General features: G+C 43.6%; 1 protein-coding gene across 3 annotated transcripts in view; it reads left to right on the top strand.

The window, feature by feature from the left end:
* Positions 1-15,457, top strand: part of Ift140 (intraflagellar transport 140) — an 88,082-nt gene that overhangs the window by 28,028 nt on the left and 44,597 nt on the right. For 2 of the 3 annotated variants that reach the window (XM_021637145.2, XM_021637146.2), the window contains 6 exons: positions 1,381-1,508; positions 1,876-1,993; positions 5,700-5,830; positions 7,799-7,967; positions 9,278-9,409; positions 13,408-13,607. In XM_021637145.2, the coding sequence (XP_021492820.1) occupies positions 1,381-1,508; positions 1,876-1,993; positions 5,700-5,830; positions 7,799-7,967; positions 9,278-9,409; positions 13,408-13,607 (878 nt within the window). Of the gene's footprint in view, positions 1-1,380; positions 1,509-1,875; positions 1,994-5,699; positions 5,831-7,798; positions 7,968-9,277; positions 9,410-13,407; positions 13,608-14,107; positions 15,189-15,457 lie in introns of those variants that run through there. The other variant, XM_060363977.1, reaches the window with a different exon arrangement.

The raw sequence follows: 15,457 nt of genomic DNA, 5'->3' as shown, positions 1-15,457 counted from the left end.
TATGGCCCATGTTTCCACCAAGGGCCATGTGGATGTCTGTGACCTGTGCCACTGCCTGATGTCCTTGGGCTGTGCTGCTGCCAGGGACCTTTTGATGTGGGTAGCCTGTGCGGCCATTGAGGACCATGATGGGGTCCATGGCACAGGGCTGTGTTGATGTCCAGGGTCTGCACTGCCACAGGAGACCACGCTGAGGGCTGTGGTATGTGCTGATGCTGTGACCATGTGGGTGTCCATGGTCTGTGCTCCCACTGACTGTAAAGGGCGAGGACGCTACTTTTGCTGTGGTATCTCTGCAGACTCAAAAAGTAGAGAATGAGGGACATAAAAGGCTTCTATGACAACCATAACCCCATCCCCCTTCCCAAAATGTAACACTCTGGACAGAAAACCATCAAAAAGAACTCTTAAAAGTTGTGATAAGGGTGCTGAAGTGAGCTCTCCACAATTGAAGGCTTCTGATGGGTCCAGGTGGGGAAGGATGAAGTTTTCAATAAGGTGTTGGCCACTGAGAGTTTGACCATGATTCAGGAAGTATAAGGACGACACAAACTGGACTTGAGGTTTGTTTTGTTTTTTAAATTTTGGATTTTTCCAGACAAGGATTCTCTGTGTAGCCTTGGCCATTGTGAAACTCGATCTGTAGACCAGGATGTGTAACCAGTGTTTACTACTTGATGGGTTCTTCTTTCTTCCCCTCATCTCCACCCCTTTTCTTCTTCCCTTTCAACCCCCTAACACTAGATAAGACAGAAAAAGAGATAGAGAGGAAAGGTCAAATTTTTGTTAGACTGTTTTCTATTGATGTCTGGTTTCAGGATATCTAATTTCTTCTTTTTCTTTATACACGACTACTTAACAAACTATGACCAATAACAACCAACAACCAATAAACAACCCCATGTTTCTCAGGGCCCCAACATTTATATACTATTTGAAGAGGCCCCAGAATTCCAAATGTCACACAATCCCAGAAACTATCTGTAGCAAAACCATGTTCCTGCCAGAGCACAAGGCAAACATAGTCAGCTGCTGCAAAGCAGCCCCATGTCTCCACACCTGGGATTAAAACAAAAACATGTTCTTAAACTATTTTGGTGTTTTTTTGTTTTGTTTTGTTTTTTGTTTGTTTGTTTGTTTTCTCTGAAATAGGGTTTTTCTGTGTAGCGTTGGCTGTCCTGAACTCACTTTGTAGACCAGGCTGGCCTCGAACTCACAGAGATCCACCTGCTTCTTCCTCCCAAGAACTGGGATTAAATGCATGATATCCCCTTATAATCACTTACTGGATGAGCGAATGGAGTACATATGATTAATATTGTTCAGGAGAAAAATGGGGCACCATAGATGTATACAGCTAATTTGTTCTTCTTTCCCCAGGGAACTGTCAAACAACTTCTGCTGTTCTCTGAGACCGAGGGGAGCCCCTGCTTCTTGGATGTCTGTGGGACCTTCCTGGTTACAGGGACAGATTTAGCTCACTTTAAAAGTTTTGATCTTTCCAGAAGGTACAGTTTTCAACCAAACAGAAGTATTAGATATTCTTTTTTTTTTCTTTTTTAATTATGAGACAATTTCATAGACAAGGAAATTGGCACAGTGTCAGAAATCTTAGGTTCTTATCTCATGTGACTTTTTTTTTTTCAAATTTCGAGAGATCTTTTATCTTTTATCAAGAGATCTAAAAATTAACCTCCTTTTCCCTATACTAGGGGGTTAAGTGCACAAGGTGAGAAGTTGTAAGCCAAACAGAGCATCCTGTAGGCCCAGGTCTCAGTGGCCAGAGAAATTAATTTCTGTGAACAGCAGAAAGATCCTAAAAAGAGACTTCTTCTTGATGCTGAGGTCATTCTTTCTCCTCCTGTCCTCACACAGGGAAGCAAAAGTGCATTGCAGCTGCAAGAACCTGGCCCAACTGGTCCCTGATGTGGGGAGCATCACTTCTCTGAGATGCAATGCCAATGGGAACAAGATCAGCATCCTCCTTAGCAAGGTAAGGCCATTAGCCCCACAGGCCTTCTGGTCCCTATGAAGGACCTCCTTGGAGAGGGGCTGTGCCTTAGATCCTTGGCAGGTCCATAGCTTCTGTTCTGGCTGGATGTACTCTCCTCAATAGGTCTTTTGATTCTTTACAATCTAGCCTACTCTCTAGCCCCTCTTTGCTTTAACCACCTTCCTCCCTTTCCCATCTTCCATTGGCTTTCTCCTGCCCAACTCTGTTCCTGTTTTGGGAGGGTTTGGGGGAGAAAGGTGGGGGGAGCTGGTTGTTGTTTTGAGACAGGGTTTCTCTGTGTAGTCCTGGCTGTCCTGAAACTTGCTCTATACATCCACCATGCTGGCCTCAGACTTGGAGATCTGCCTGCCTCTACCTCCTAAATGCTGGGATTGAAGGCGTGCACCACCACTCCTGGTCTATACTCTCTGTTCTTACATGCTTACCTTGCACACACTTTCCATCTTTTCCTGCCTTTTTGTTTTCATAACAATCAGTAATGTCTTCTTCAGAGAGCTCTTTGATCTTTTCTTGTTTGTCTTCTTTACCCAGCCAAACTCTTTGCCACAAGAAGGGGTGACAATTTCTTCTATCACAGCTAAGCCTACAGTGTCTTATTTTGTCTGAAGTTTTGGCATATTTTTATCTCATCTTTAAAGGACTCATATTCCATTTACAACTCTAATGCCTGCTAGAATAAAGTTTCCTTCTGGATATGTGTCCCTCATCCTTGCTTTGTAGACGTGAGTAGCCCAGGGCTGCCTTTCAGATGGTGCCTATTGGCAGCTCAGAGGAAGACCCTGAGTTAGCCAGGACACAAATGTTGATGTCACAGTGGAGGAGGCGAGGAATGGGGGGGGGTTGAGCACAGTTCGTCCCTGTCCTCAGCTCTTCTGTGTGTATGTGTCCATGATGTTCTTCCTCAGCAAGTGTTCAAAAGAAGGAAGTGAGAGGTGATAAAAATGACCACGAGAGCATCATTATCAGTTGTGTCCTATCCCACTGACCCAATCTTAAAATGGAGTAAAGATTTAACACCAGACCAACAACTGTGAAGCTCAGAACCCTGACCGTAATGGCAGCTTAGCAAGGGAAGAAAGAATGAGAGATCCTGCAGTGGTGTTCAAGTAATACAAAAGAAAATATGGACTCAGTGGCAGCTGTGAAGGCAGGGAGCTGCATGAAACCCATACAGAGTCCTCCAGATCTGGGGAACATTTGGAATTGTGAGAAAAGAACATCCCTGATCTTCAAAGACCCTCGTGTGGAGAGCCGGAGAGATGAATTAAAGAGTAAGGGCGCTTGCTGCTCTTGTAGGCTGTCCCGGTACCCACCTGGTGGTTCACAAATATCCTTAACTCACATTCCAGGGGATCTGACAGCCTTACTGACCTGTGTGGGTATCAGAACCATGTGCTCCACATACATACAGGCAAGATACTCATTCACATAGAATCAAATAATTCTTTTTTTTTTTTTTTTTTTCAAAGAAATCTTCATGTGTAGTCCTGAGGTAGAGGTGGCCAGAATCACCAGGGCAGCTTAGCAGCTTCTGAGCCAAAAAATCTAGAGAGCTAAGCCTGAGCTTAAGACAGATGGCACCTAAAGAACCTCAGCTGGTCCTGTTGTCACTGCCCATGCCCCTGAGGGCAGGATGGGCAGTACGCCCCCACCTCCCTCCTGCACTACAAAACATCACTTAAGTAGTTGCAGGCTCAGGGTGCCCGTGGGGGTGCTGACAACTTTTATCTTGAAATAAGGTTTCTCAGATCTTGAGATGAGAGTCCTATAACATAAAATTAACCATTTAAGGTGAGCAATTCAATTGGACTTGACACATTTGTAGTATATCTACCCCCTCTATTTGGTTCTAAACATCTTCATTCTAAAGAAATATGTCATACCCACTAACTGCTAGTCACATTCCCTACCTTAACTGCTGTCACCCACAATCCTGCTTACTATCTCTGGATTCATTTTATAAACTGTGTGGCCTTTTTTAAAAGCTAATTTTTTTTTTATTCTGTATACAGTGTTTTGTCTCATGTATACCTGCTCACCAGAGGAGGGCACCAGATCTCATCATAGACTCTTGTGAGCCATTATGTGGTTGCTGAGATTTGAACTCAGGACCTTTGGAAGAGCAGCCAATGCTCTTAACCTCTGAGCCATCTCTCTAGCTTCTTGTGTGGCCTCTTGATTTGGCTCCTCTAACTCATGTTGTAGCATGTATCAGTGCTTTGTTCTCTTTGCCTGAGTTGTTTTGATAGATCTCATTTTCTCCATTGATCTGTTGATGGTCACCTGGTAACTGTCCTCTTGTGATTGGCGCTTCTGTGAATTTAGAATGGAACTGCTGCCTTGGAAGCTCCTCATAGCTGTGAGCAGTCAGGCTTTCTGTGCTCCTGATCCAGGCTTTTACTAGAAATATTACTTACAACTTCATGTTTCAGCTGCTAAATGAAAATGATTGTCACCCCCATTTGGTGGACTTTATGTTCTTTGTATTCAGTTGTGTGAATGACAATTTTGCCATAAATCCAAATTCCTTTTGAGTCCCTTTGGTTAATCTACCTCAGTTAAGAAATTTTCTCCAGGCTGAGCATTGTGACAAATTCCTTAAATCCCGGTACTCAGGAGGCAGAGACAAGCAGATCTCTGTGATTTCAAGGCCACGTAGGTTCAGGTTATCCAAGGAAAAATGGGCTGAAACCCTATTTTTCTTTTCTTTTCTTAAATCTCCAGTCAAAACAGAGAGCAGCTCCTAATGTTTTAGACTTGTGTTCTAAGTTTTCTGAAATTACAAAGTAGTAACTAAAAAACTATTCAGTGGGTTTAATAATAAAGAAGTTAGTTATTATTCTGTGTGCCATTTCCTGGAAGCCACGGTGGCTGGTGACAGGTGTACTTTCCTTGAGTACGTGCTGTGTCACCCCATGAGCACAGTCCCTAAAGTGCTCGCCACTCTGTGTCATTAAGTGTGGCACTCGTTTTTACGCTTTATTTTAAACTCTTTTATTTTATTTATTCCACCAGTAAGAGAGAAGATTACTGGGAAGAGGGCCTGCTGACCCCTTTACTTCTCACAGCTTTTTTGGGTTGATGGGTTCTTTGCAGGCTTTACCAATCTCTGTCAACTGCAAATGCAGCAAGCAGTCTCTGCCTACCTCCTGCGGGCCACTGCGCCACAAAGTGTCGCCATGCCACCACATCGCCCTTCTCTGCCAAGCCTTCTCCTTCTCTTCCTGGGCTCTCAGATTTCTATCCCTCAGAGTCTTAGGCTGCACCCCTCTCCATGCCACGTGGCAGGCTGTTACCAGCCAGCAAAGACCACCCATACCCCACTGGGGGCAGTTATCAGGTGCAAACAAATTAAAGCTCAAACTAAAATCCCACACTTGGGATTAAAACAAAAACACATTTAACATAACATAACTGAGGTCTTTTCTGTTGTTGTTCTTTTTGTTTTGTTTTTAGATTTATTATTTATATAGTATTCTGCCTGCACGTGAGCCAGCAGGCCAGAAGAGGGCACCAGATCGCATTGTAGATGGTTATGAGCCACCGCGTGGTTGCTGGGACTTGAATTTAGGACCTTTGGAAGAACAGCCAGTGCTCTTAACATCTGAGCCATCTCTCCAGCCTAATAAGTGAGTTTTTAAAGAAACCAAAACTTCCATTGCAATTATGTTTTCTCTTTTTTTAGGTTGACAACAGTCCTGATTCCAAAATCTACATCTATGATGTTGAGATGGACACAGTGAACGTCTTCAGCTTCAAGACTGGACAGATTGGACAGATACACACCCTGTCCTTTAATGAGCCGGTGACTAAGGGGTAAGATTGTCGTTGAGAGGCTCTCGTTGAAAACAATATTTGCCAACGTCCAACTTACTAAGCTTTATTTTGAACTCCAGAACCTCACGGACGTTACTAGTACTAAAACAAAATAGTAGACCAGATACTTGAGCAGATGAAGTAGATTTAGGCCTTAGTCCCTACTCCAGGGCTGAGGTTCGGGAACTCTTAGTAGAAGCTCAAACTTTGGAGGGGCTCTCCCAACATCTCTAGAAATGTCCCGGAACAGAATGGCTTTAGACCTACTGGTAACTCTGAAAGGAAGGAGATGCTTGTCTTTGTAGAGAATATGCTTCTAGAGAAAATGTGAAATAAGTGTCTTTGGAGGGGGTATGTGGCATATAAATGTAGTTTCTGCTACAGAAAACATGTTCTTGGGACTTACAGTACTTTGCTACCATCTATATTTAATTCTGCATGACTTAGGTCAGAAAAGCAAACAGTTTAAGAAATGGTGCTAGATGTGTCTTCAGTGAAGTAAGTGCAGAACAAAAAGCATAGTATGGAAACCTTCAGGCTTGTTCTGGAGCTGTGCAGAGAACAGAGGAACAGGCATTAGCAGGGTTGCGTTCGGTGCCTCTCTTTTATTGTCACCCTTTTTTGTACTGCTCTGCGGTTGTTGCAGTTTGATTATGATGCTGAGGGTGGATCCCAGAACCTGGAGTGTGCTGAGTGCCCTGCCACTGAGTTACACCCTGACCCCAGTCTTACTTTTGTTAGTTCTGGTAGGTCCTTCCTTCCTGACTCAGATCTTCTTGCACAGTTCTCTCCCTGAGTCCTGCCTGCCTCGTTAGACCCTCCTCTGGAGCCTCCTTTAATCTCGTTGGTCTACTTTCCATCTCTGTTGTTACTTGAACAACCCCTTCCTGTCTTTCCACCTAAGTGTGCCACTGATCTGCTTTGGAGTATGAGTGCTCGAGCTTCTCGCCCTCACACTGACACAGCTTTAGGTCCTTGGTTTTCTGCAACCAATGTGAATCTTTGGAACTAACCTTTCCTTTACTCCCTACTGCTACTTCTCCTCTTTATCTTATGAAGTGTCTTCTCATTCGTGTTTGTTTGTTTGTCTGATTTTCATGGCTTCTCTTTCAACACTGGGAAACTTTTTTTCTGCCTATTATGGATCCCTTGCCAGACCAGTCTCTGGCCAGACTCCTCATAGTACAAAGGATACAGCTTGAATCTGGCATTTTATAGGTATTTGGCAAGTGTTCCATCTTAAATTCTGTGCTTGTCACATCAGTTATGCATGGCGCTGAGCAGGCTTTGTCCTGTAGGCACAGTAATGCTGGTGCTGGTGGCAGTTATGAGGGTTATATGTTTCCTGTAGGAGTGGACCCTGCACAGCCACCAAGGGTGATGAGCCCAGCAGTGCCACCCTCTATCCGAGTTTACTGTGCTCCTCTAGGGGTGGCATAGAAGGGTGACTATCTCCCTTATCTCATCATTCTGCCTTTTTGTATGTGATTCATCTCCCTAATAGCTGAGACTAATAGCATGTGCCACCACACTCATTTCCTGTTGAGATCTTCATTCTTTGCCACCTAGTTCATTGAGCTCCCTATAGAATGTCTTCAAGTTTTGGGCCCATAAATCATGGTATCTTATAGATAAGAGAGACTAGGGTAAAAGTATAGACAGTGTCACACAGAGTTGCTTCTGGATACTGCCTAAGAAATTAGAGGGCCTCTGCATGATCTCAAGGTCCAAGCATCATTCTCTGTGTCCCCTAAGCCAGACTTCATGGACCCTTTCTCCCAGTTTCTCAAAGTCTTCAAGAATATGTTCTGATAGGATGTATGTCAGTGAGTGGCCCAAAGGTGCTGCAGAACTCATGCACTTGCCAACACTGCCAGCTGCTGGCATTGACTGACATGACTCTGAATGGGTGTGGGTAGCAGTGAAAGAAATTTTCTTCTCAGGGATGGGTCTTTCCTTCTGTTTTAGGACCCGTGTCTTTATGCATGAGAGGCTAGCAAGTTATGTGCCTGTGAACCATTTCTGGGATCAGAGTGAGCCCAGGCTCTTCGTGTGTGAGGCCTTACAGGAGGCACCTGGAGCCCAGCCACAGGCTATAGACAAGCATCCCCATGTGGAGGAAGGCACATGCCAAAAGGTACCTATTGCTTTGCTATGTTACATGTTTAGACATATATGGCCACCATTTGCCAGATAGTGTCTTCATGGCATAGCTTATGGGAGAGTCACTAGGAAAATTTGTTCATGAATAAGTGTTACCATGTCATCAAGATCATTTCCATAAACCAATAGTAGACAGATCCATCTTGAGCCACCTTTTTGTCCGGTCTAACCCCAAATATTGATTTCTGTAACTGTTTCATGTTGCTTTTTCTCTGTGGGCAGAGAACTTTATAGACAGTCAGTATGAACTAACCCTTACTGTGTTAGCACACGCTGAGATTAGGTCATCAGCCTGTTCTCAGTCACTGTCTAACATCCTCACTGCCTGCCCCTCTCGAGGGCTCAAGCTCCATGTACATGTGCTCTTGGCTCTAGCCCAATACACTCATAGAAGCTAGGACTCTGATACTTTCCAGGGCTTCTGTTTTGCAAGATGTCAGATGTGCCTAAAAAGTTCAGCAATCTGTGTGTCTCTGTAACCCACTTTCCTCTCAAACCTGTATGCATGCAGAACTCCCAAGTAAGTCCACACAGGGAAGCCAACCCTGGTGTTTCAGGACTCATCTTCCTGCTGGAAGCATTCTCACAGATGGGAGTTTGCCCCTGAGATCATCCAAAGTCAGTCAGTGCCCAGAGAATATCAGGAGCAAATCCTCTCCTTGATCCTCAAAAGCCAGAATAATAGACAGATCAAAGTGACTTCTGTGTGTATCGCTGGAATGAAGGAAACGTTGCCAGAGGAGTTTTTCAGGTGGGGAAGGTGAATGGTGGGCACATCAAAGGGCTAGTAGGAGGCAAGGCGTGTCCATGGGGAAGTTGTTGCTGGTCATGTGACCAGGTGGTTCTCTGTGGGCTTCTGTGATAATGGTGTAGGCAGTTCTAAGAGTTCACACCACAGTAGTAAGGGAAAGTCTTGCATCCTCTTCTGTTTTTAACAAACAATTGCAGACAGGAAAATGGTCCTGGCATTTGTTGTGGCTTGTTCTGCCACATGAGACAAAAACAACATAGCATTTAGGCTCTCTCTCGTACCTTCCCTAGTCCCCAAGAGTACGGTAGAGAGCTTTTTGTTGTTGTTGTCATTGCTGTTGGTTCTGTTTGTTTTTTGAGGCAGGTGGAGTAGAGCCATCTGGACGATGTTGTTACTCTTCAAAGGGGCAGATAAGCTTGGGAAGCCTGGCAGTGTTAGCACCATGAACATAAACCCTGGAAAGGAACTGAGAAGAAAATAGAAAATTATATTGCTGCATTTAATACAAAGCAACGTTGTCCTGTGTCTTCCAGGAAGATGTTTTGATTCTGTCATTCTTCGCTTGCGAAGAACATGGCTTCTTGCTCCATGATTGCTTCCCCCGGCCGTCAACCTTTCAGAACCTTCTAGGAATGGAAGTGCCTCATTATTACTTCACCAAAAAGGTGGGAACCCCTGGTACCTGCAGTTATTTTCTGTTCTCCCTCTTACCTGGATATATTCTTTCATGTATCTCTAGCACATTTGAGATATGAGTTGGCCCTTGCTTTTTGGCTTTCCTTCTACAGGCATAGCTCTAAGCCTTTGTCATTTCCTTTTATTCTACCTGAATTTTTTAGAATAAATATTCCTATATTCTTCTTTGAGATTTACAAATGATACAAATCTCCCAGATCCCAGCCCAGAGCTGATCACTATACAGCAGCTGGCATCACTGCTCAGGGGTCCCTGTACCTAGATAGAAGTGAGGCACATAAACCTGCACATGGTTCCTTGTAAGTTCTTGAAAGAGAGGGGTTTGCAGGCACACTTACCTTACATGCCTGAGATCCATTTGAGCTGTGCTTCAAAAAACAACACATTGACAAAAGCACCTGAGTCCAGGCAATCTCATTCTGTTGCATTTGTTTTTACCAATTGCCAGTTCTTCAACTCTGGGCTCCGTTGTCACCTGAAAGGCGGTGGCTGGTGACTGTGGAGGTGGTTGCTGCTGCTTCTTCCTTTTTCCTGTTTTTTCTTTCAATGATGGGGGTCATTCTGAAGCCCTCACACATGCTAGGCAGGTCCTCTACCACGCTGAGCTACAACCCACAAACATACCTGAGGGACTTTTTCCACACAGGAGCCAGTGACTGTGGGCTTAAAGCCTGGCTCCGGGGCTGGAGCTGTGGTGAGCTCCACAGTGTTCTGCAGCTGCTGTCACGGCTTTGATCTCCTGAACTGAAGAAATGGGTCTCTTGTTGGACCCACACCTTCTAGAAAAATGTAGACATTCTATGTCGCTTCCCTTGCACTGTTATACCAGAAAGGTGGGAAAAGGAAACCTATGGTGTCAGCTTTTACCTTTGACCTACCTAGGTATTTCTTGGTTTCCCCATCTAGTGATGTAAATCAGTCTTTAAAATGAGTCCTGTGTTGGCTGTTCTTATTGTCTGAAACTAACCTACCTTTCTTTCTTTTTTTTTTTTTTTTCCTTTTGGTTTTTTGAGACAGGGTTTCTCTTTGTAGCCTTGGCTGTAGACTAGGCTGGCCTGGAAATAACAGTGATCCACCTGCCTCTGCCTCCCTGAGTGCTGGGATTAAAGGCATGTTCCACCAGGCCAGGCTTAAAAAATTACTTTTAATTATATGTGTTTGTGTCTGCATGTAAATGTGTGCACACGAGTGCAGGTGCCTGTGGAGGGCAGAGACAATACAGATGGTTATGAGCCTCCTGGGTAATGGAAACTGAACTGTGGTTCTCTGCAAGAGCGGTGCATGTTATAAACTGCTGAGCCATTTCTCTAACCCCCTCTCCCTTTTTCCCTTTTTTTCTTGCAAGGTTTTACCTGTATAGCCTAGGGTGGCCTTGAACTTACATCAGATCTTCTGCCTCAGCCTCTTGAGTGCTCAGATTGCTAGGATTTCAGGTGTATCCAACCATGCCTGAGTTAGCCTTTTGTTACTTTTGTAGTCAAAAGTGAGTAGGAGGATTCATCACCGGGAAACAGAACAGAGGAAAAGGCCATGTCTTTGTAGGCCCCTGCACATAACCATAGAAGCTAATGAAGCTGTACCACCTGCAGAGACAATCACAAGCATACAAACTGGGTGATACAACTCATATCTCTGGGAAGAGCTGCAATTTGCCTTAGAAGGAACTGGTATAGAGAATAGTACAGAATGTGGTTGCTGCCCCTTGATTTGTGACCATTTAGTGATCAGCCTTGGGGGGAGAGGGGGCATTATATATGCAAACATGCATATATAATGATACACACATTTAAATAAAAACGTATCCAAGATAATTGGTTCCAGGTTTCTAACTTCATATCCACAGCCACTTGAAGTTGATGTGTTAGCTGTTTGTCTGTTACACTTGTCTGTTTGTCTGTTATACTCCGTGTGCCTTAAAAATGAGGTTGAAGGCTGGGAAAGTATTCATGTCATCTGCTCAGCTCTGAGACAGATACAGGAGTCCATACAGGTGTCCCTAATTGCTTTATTTTAAATAGAATTCCACCACCAGACTGATATTTTCCTGGCATTTTTTTTATTCCTGTTTTATGTTCTTTGGTTTAATTTCTCTTTAATTTGAAAATAGAACATTTGGAAAGCTCTTTAAATTGTTTCTGTTGAATTTTCTGAATTTCATATTCTGGATTTTTGTTTTATTCACACATTCATGCATGTTTTCTTTTGTTCTCACCTCCCTTTCTGTGCCTACACGCATAGTTGTTATTCCACAGAAGAGGCGTATATGATGCGGTCGTAAGTATGAAGCCCTGAGATGGCTTGTCCCCTTGGCTTTGTCTTGTCCCTGAGTGTGTGTGCCAGCAATCCTTGCCTACCCTGCTCACCTACTTAGGAAACTTTCCTGCAGGCTAGGGCTTTTTGTATGGTCACAGAGCCAAGTGAAGTTCGGAGCTCATTGGTTCTTAGCCCAGTGTGTACCTGTGACATGTGCAGCCATTTCACATGATCTCCAGGTGTAGGAAATGTTTGATTACCCTATGTTTGCAATATAGGTAGTATCATTGTTTAACCTGCAAAGTACTGTCAAAGAGTAGCCAGAAGGCACTGTGTTTCTCTAGGCTGCTCCTGTTCTGTTTGCTGACGTGCAGTTCTTTAGTCTTCTTTCCCAAAGGTTTTCAGTGCTCACACATCCAGGATGGTCTGGGAGAATCTAGTATTCTTAGTTCCGAGCACACTTACCATGTGACTGGCAGGTTGCTCTAATCCACTATGACACAGAATAAACAGTCTCTGCCTCCCATCCAAATACCCGTGAAGTCCAAGCCCTGTTTAGCTCCCAAGATGAGACAGGTTCAGAGGTGTTCAGAGTAGGGAGGCAATAGATAACAATTCTTGCCTCAGAGATCAGTAACAATGAGCTAAAACGAGAAACATGATGAATAAGCAGGGAACAAGGGATTCCAAGGCTCCCCTGGGTACTCACATAATAAACTGGGTTCTCATTAGAACCACACCAGGGATGATGCTGTTACCAATGTGAAGGACAGTATCCAACTTACTGCACTATTAGCCAAACTCGTCCATCACCTAGTTGGTATTACTCATAAACATACACACATATGTATATATGTGTGTGTGTATGTGTATAAAAGGATATATAGATAGATATGGATATACGTGTATCTCCTTAGACCTAAATTCAAGCTGCTCTCAATAGAACCTTTGCTTATGCTATGCTTAAGCAAAAAGAAGGGTTTTCCAGCTATAAAAAGGCACAATAAATTCCACCAGATTTTCAGGGTCCAGGGTCAAGTTTCTCCTGGGGCCCTCTCACTAGGGCTTTCAGGCAGACAGGCTCAGAGGGAGAGACTGAATTGTTCATGACATCTCAGCTGGGAAGGGAGGTGGTTCAAGCTACCACTTGGGTAGTCATGGTGGCAAATATGTGCTAGAGAGTATGTGTACATAAAATGGTCTGCAGAGAGAAGGAAGTTCCAGCCCTGGAGAGAAGGGTCTCAGCATAGATACAGCGACAAAGAACAGTACAAGAGCCCTGGCGAGGCGGTAGGCTTCCCAGGCACTTCCTGTTCAAGAAACACAGGCTCCTGTTCTTTTATTCTAAGAAATACATGGCTTTACTTAAGTCTCTTACACTGGTCAAAAGTCTTTATGATGAACTGAACACTAGGAGATGTTAGTAGAAAGAGCTGTGTTCAATGTGAGGCTCTGATATTACTGAGTTAGAGGCTGACAAACAAGTTTATACTTGGGCAACCTTTGTTTACCTGTTGTCTGAAACAAGGGCCCAAAGCTTTGATTATTTCCAGCGATCTTAAAGGTTTTTCAGTAACCTGTAGGAACAATTAGGCCTCTGGCTGCATATCTGGTGCATAGATTTCTCAGTGGTTGTTTGAATATAGAAGAGGTCAGACTAAGTGTAGGCAATAGCGTTACATATTGACAAGCATATGGGGCCTTTGTCCTCCAGCCTGGAGAAGCAGACAAAGAAGAAAGGGTGGATTCTGGGCACTACCATATCCCTCAGATGGTAGCCAAGAAACCTCTGCGAGACTTTGTGGGGCTAGAGGACTGTGACAAGCCTACTCGGGATGCAATGCTCAACTTCAGCTTCTTTGTCACCATTGGAGACATGGATGAAGCTTTCAAATCTATCAAACTCATCAAAAGGTAAGAAGTCCACTCATTGAAGTTTCAAAGGCGATGTGCATCCTACCTAGAGCCTTCAGCCTTTTTAATGTCTTAAAAAAAAATGTTGTTTCATCCAGGCATGGTGGCACACGCCTTTAATTCTAGCACTCCAAGTCAGAGGCAAGGGGATCTTTATGCCTTTGAGACCATCCTGATCTCTGGGAGTCTAGGACAGCCAAGACTACACAGAGAAACCCTGTCTCAGAAAACACAAAACAAAGAGGTTTTTTGAGATTTATTTTATATGACTGAATATTTTACTTGCCTATATGTATACACACATTTGTGCCTAGTGCCTAAGGAAGTCAGAGGGCATCTGTTCCCGGGAGCTGTAGGTACAGATGACTGTGGCCCTTCATGTGGCTGCAGGTCCTTCAAGAGCAGTAAACTCTTTCCAGCTCTTTTATGCCTTCTTTATACATTTTATTTTAAGCTAACAGCCCGTCTGTGATTATAGTTTTTAACTGTTTTCTACTCAGTGAAACGTCATCCAGCTCAAGAACATGGGACTATCTGGCACACTGTGTGTTTGGTGCAGCAGGCAAGCCTGACTCCTGGCATCAGTGGTGCCGGGAGCCTCTAAGCTGTCGCTTTATTATTTCATTTATTTTCAAGTGTTCAGAATACTCTAGCCAAAAATTCTGCAGGTGCTAACTATTGCTTAAAAGTGTTAATAAATAAACACCAAAACTATCAATGAAATACAGTTAAATTTTATGAAAGAAGTTACAGTGATTAGATATGCTGGCTCATTTTTACAATTTCAACACTTAGAAGGCTGAAGTAGAAAGATTACTGTAAGGCTGAAGCCAGCCTGGGATGTAGTGAACTCTAGGCCAGTCTGTGATGCAGCGTGAGACCCTGTCTTTAAAAAAAAAAAAAAAAAAATCAGCAAAGGCTATCTATAAGTACTTTCTCCACTCCTGAGAGAATTCATAAATTCTTAGCAAGAATATTAGACAGATTTTCATTTCAAAGAGTAAAATAAAATATGGGAGAATTATACTATAAGAAAGGAAAGGTAGCCAGCCAGGCAGTGGTAGCGCAGGCCTGTAATCCCAGCCCTCGGGAGGCAGAGGAAGGCAGATCTCTGTGAGTTTGAGTTTAGCCTGGTCTACATACTAAGTTTCAGGACAGCCGTAGTTATATAGTGAGACCCTGTAAAGAGCAGGGTGGTGGGGAGAAAAAAAGAAAGGAAAGGTGTGAAAATAAATACCTAGTGTTAAGAGCCCTGTCTGCTCTTCCAGAGGACCAGGATTCAATTCCCAGCATCCACATGGCAGTTCACACTTGTCTGTAATTCCAGTTCCAGGGCTTCTGACGCCCTCACACAGATACACATCCAAGGCAAAACACCAAAGACCATAAAACAAAAATATATGTTTTTTGAAAAAAAGAAACAAGATGAGTGTCTGGAATAAGCATCAGCTTCAGTGGTAATTTTGAATACAGATCATATTTTTCAGAATATTGTGGAACCCTCATCTACTATCTTTGAAAACCATTGATTGAGGCCTGGTTTTATTGCAGTCAGAGGAGTTTTTTTCCCACACTGGCCAAGTAGACATTTAGCTTGGAGGTGGCCAAGGCTAAATATCATAGCCCAACCTTTCTTGGATCACTTGCATTTAATGTGGACATGATCACCTGAAGCAGATTGCAAGGCCGCTTTTCTTATTTTTTTTTTTCCAAATTCAAGTGTTTTTTTTTTAAGATTTATTTACTTTATGTATATAAATGCTCTGTTTTCACACACACACCAGAAGAGGAACTCAGATTCCATTACAGATGGTAATGAGCCACCATGTGATTGCTGGGAATTGAACCCA

This window comes from Meriones unguiculatus, chromosome 11, assembly GCF_030254825.1.
Source record: "Meriones unguiculatus strain TT.TT164.6M chromosome 11, Bangor_MerUng_6.1, whole genome shotgun sequence".
NCBI classification, from domain to species: domain Eukaryota; kingdom Metazoa; phylum Chordata; class Mammalia; order Rodentia; family Muridae; genus Meriones; species Meriones unguiculatus.
Note: the sequence above shows the minus strand (reverse complement) of the source record. Positions and strands in the feature narration are given on the sequence as shown.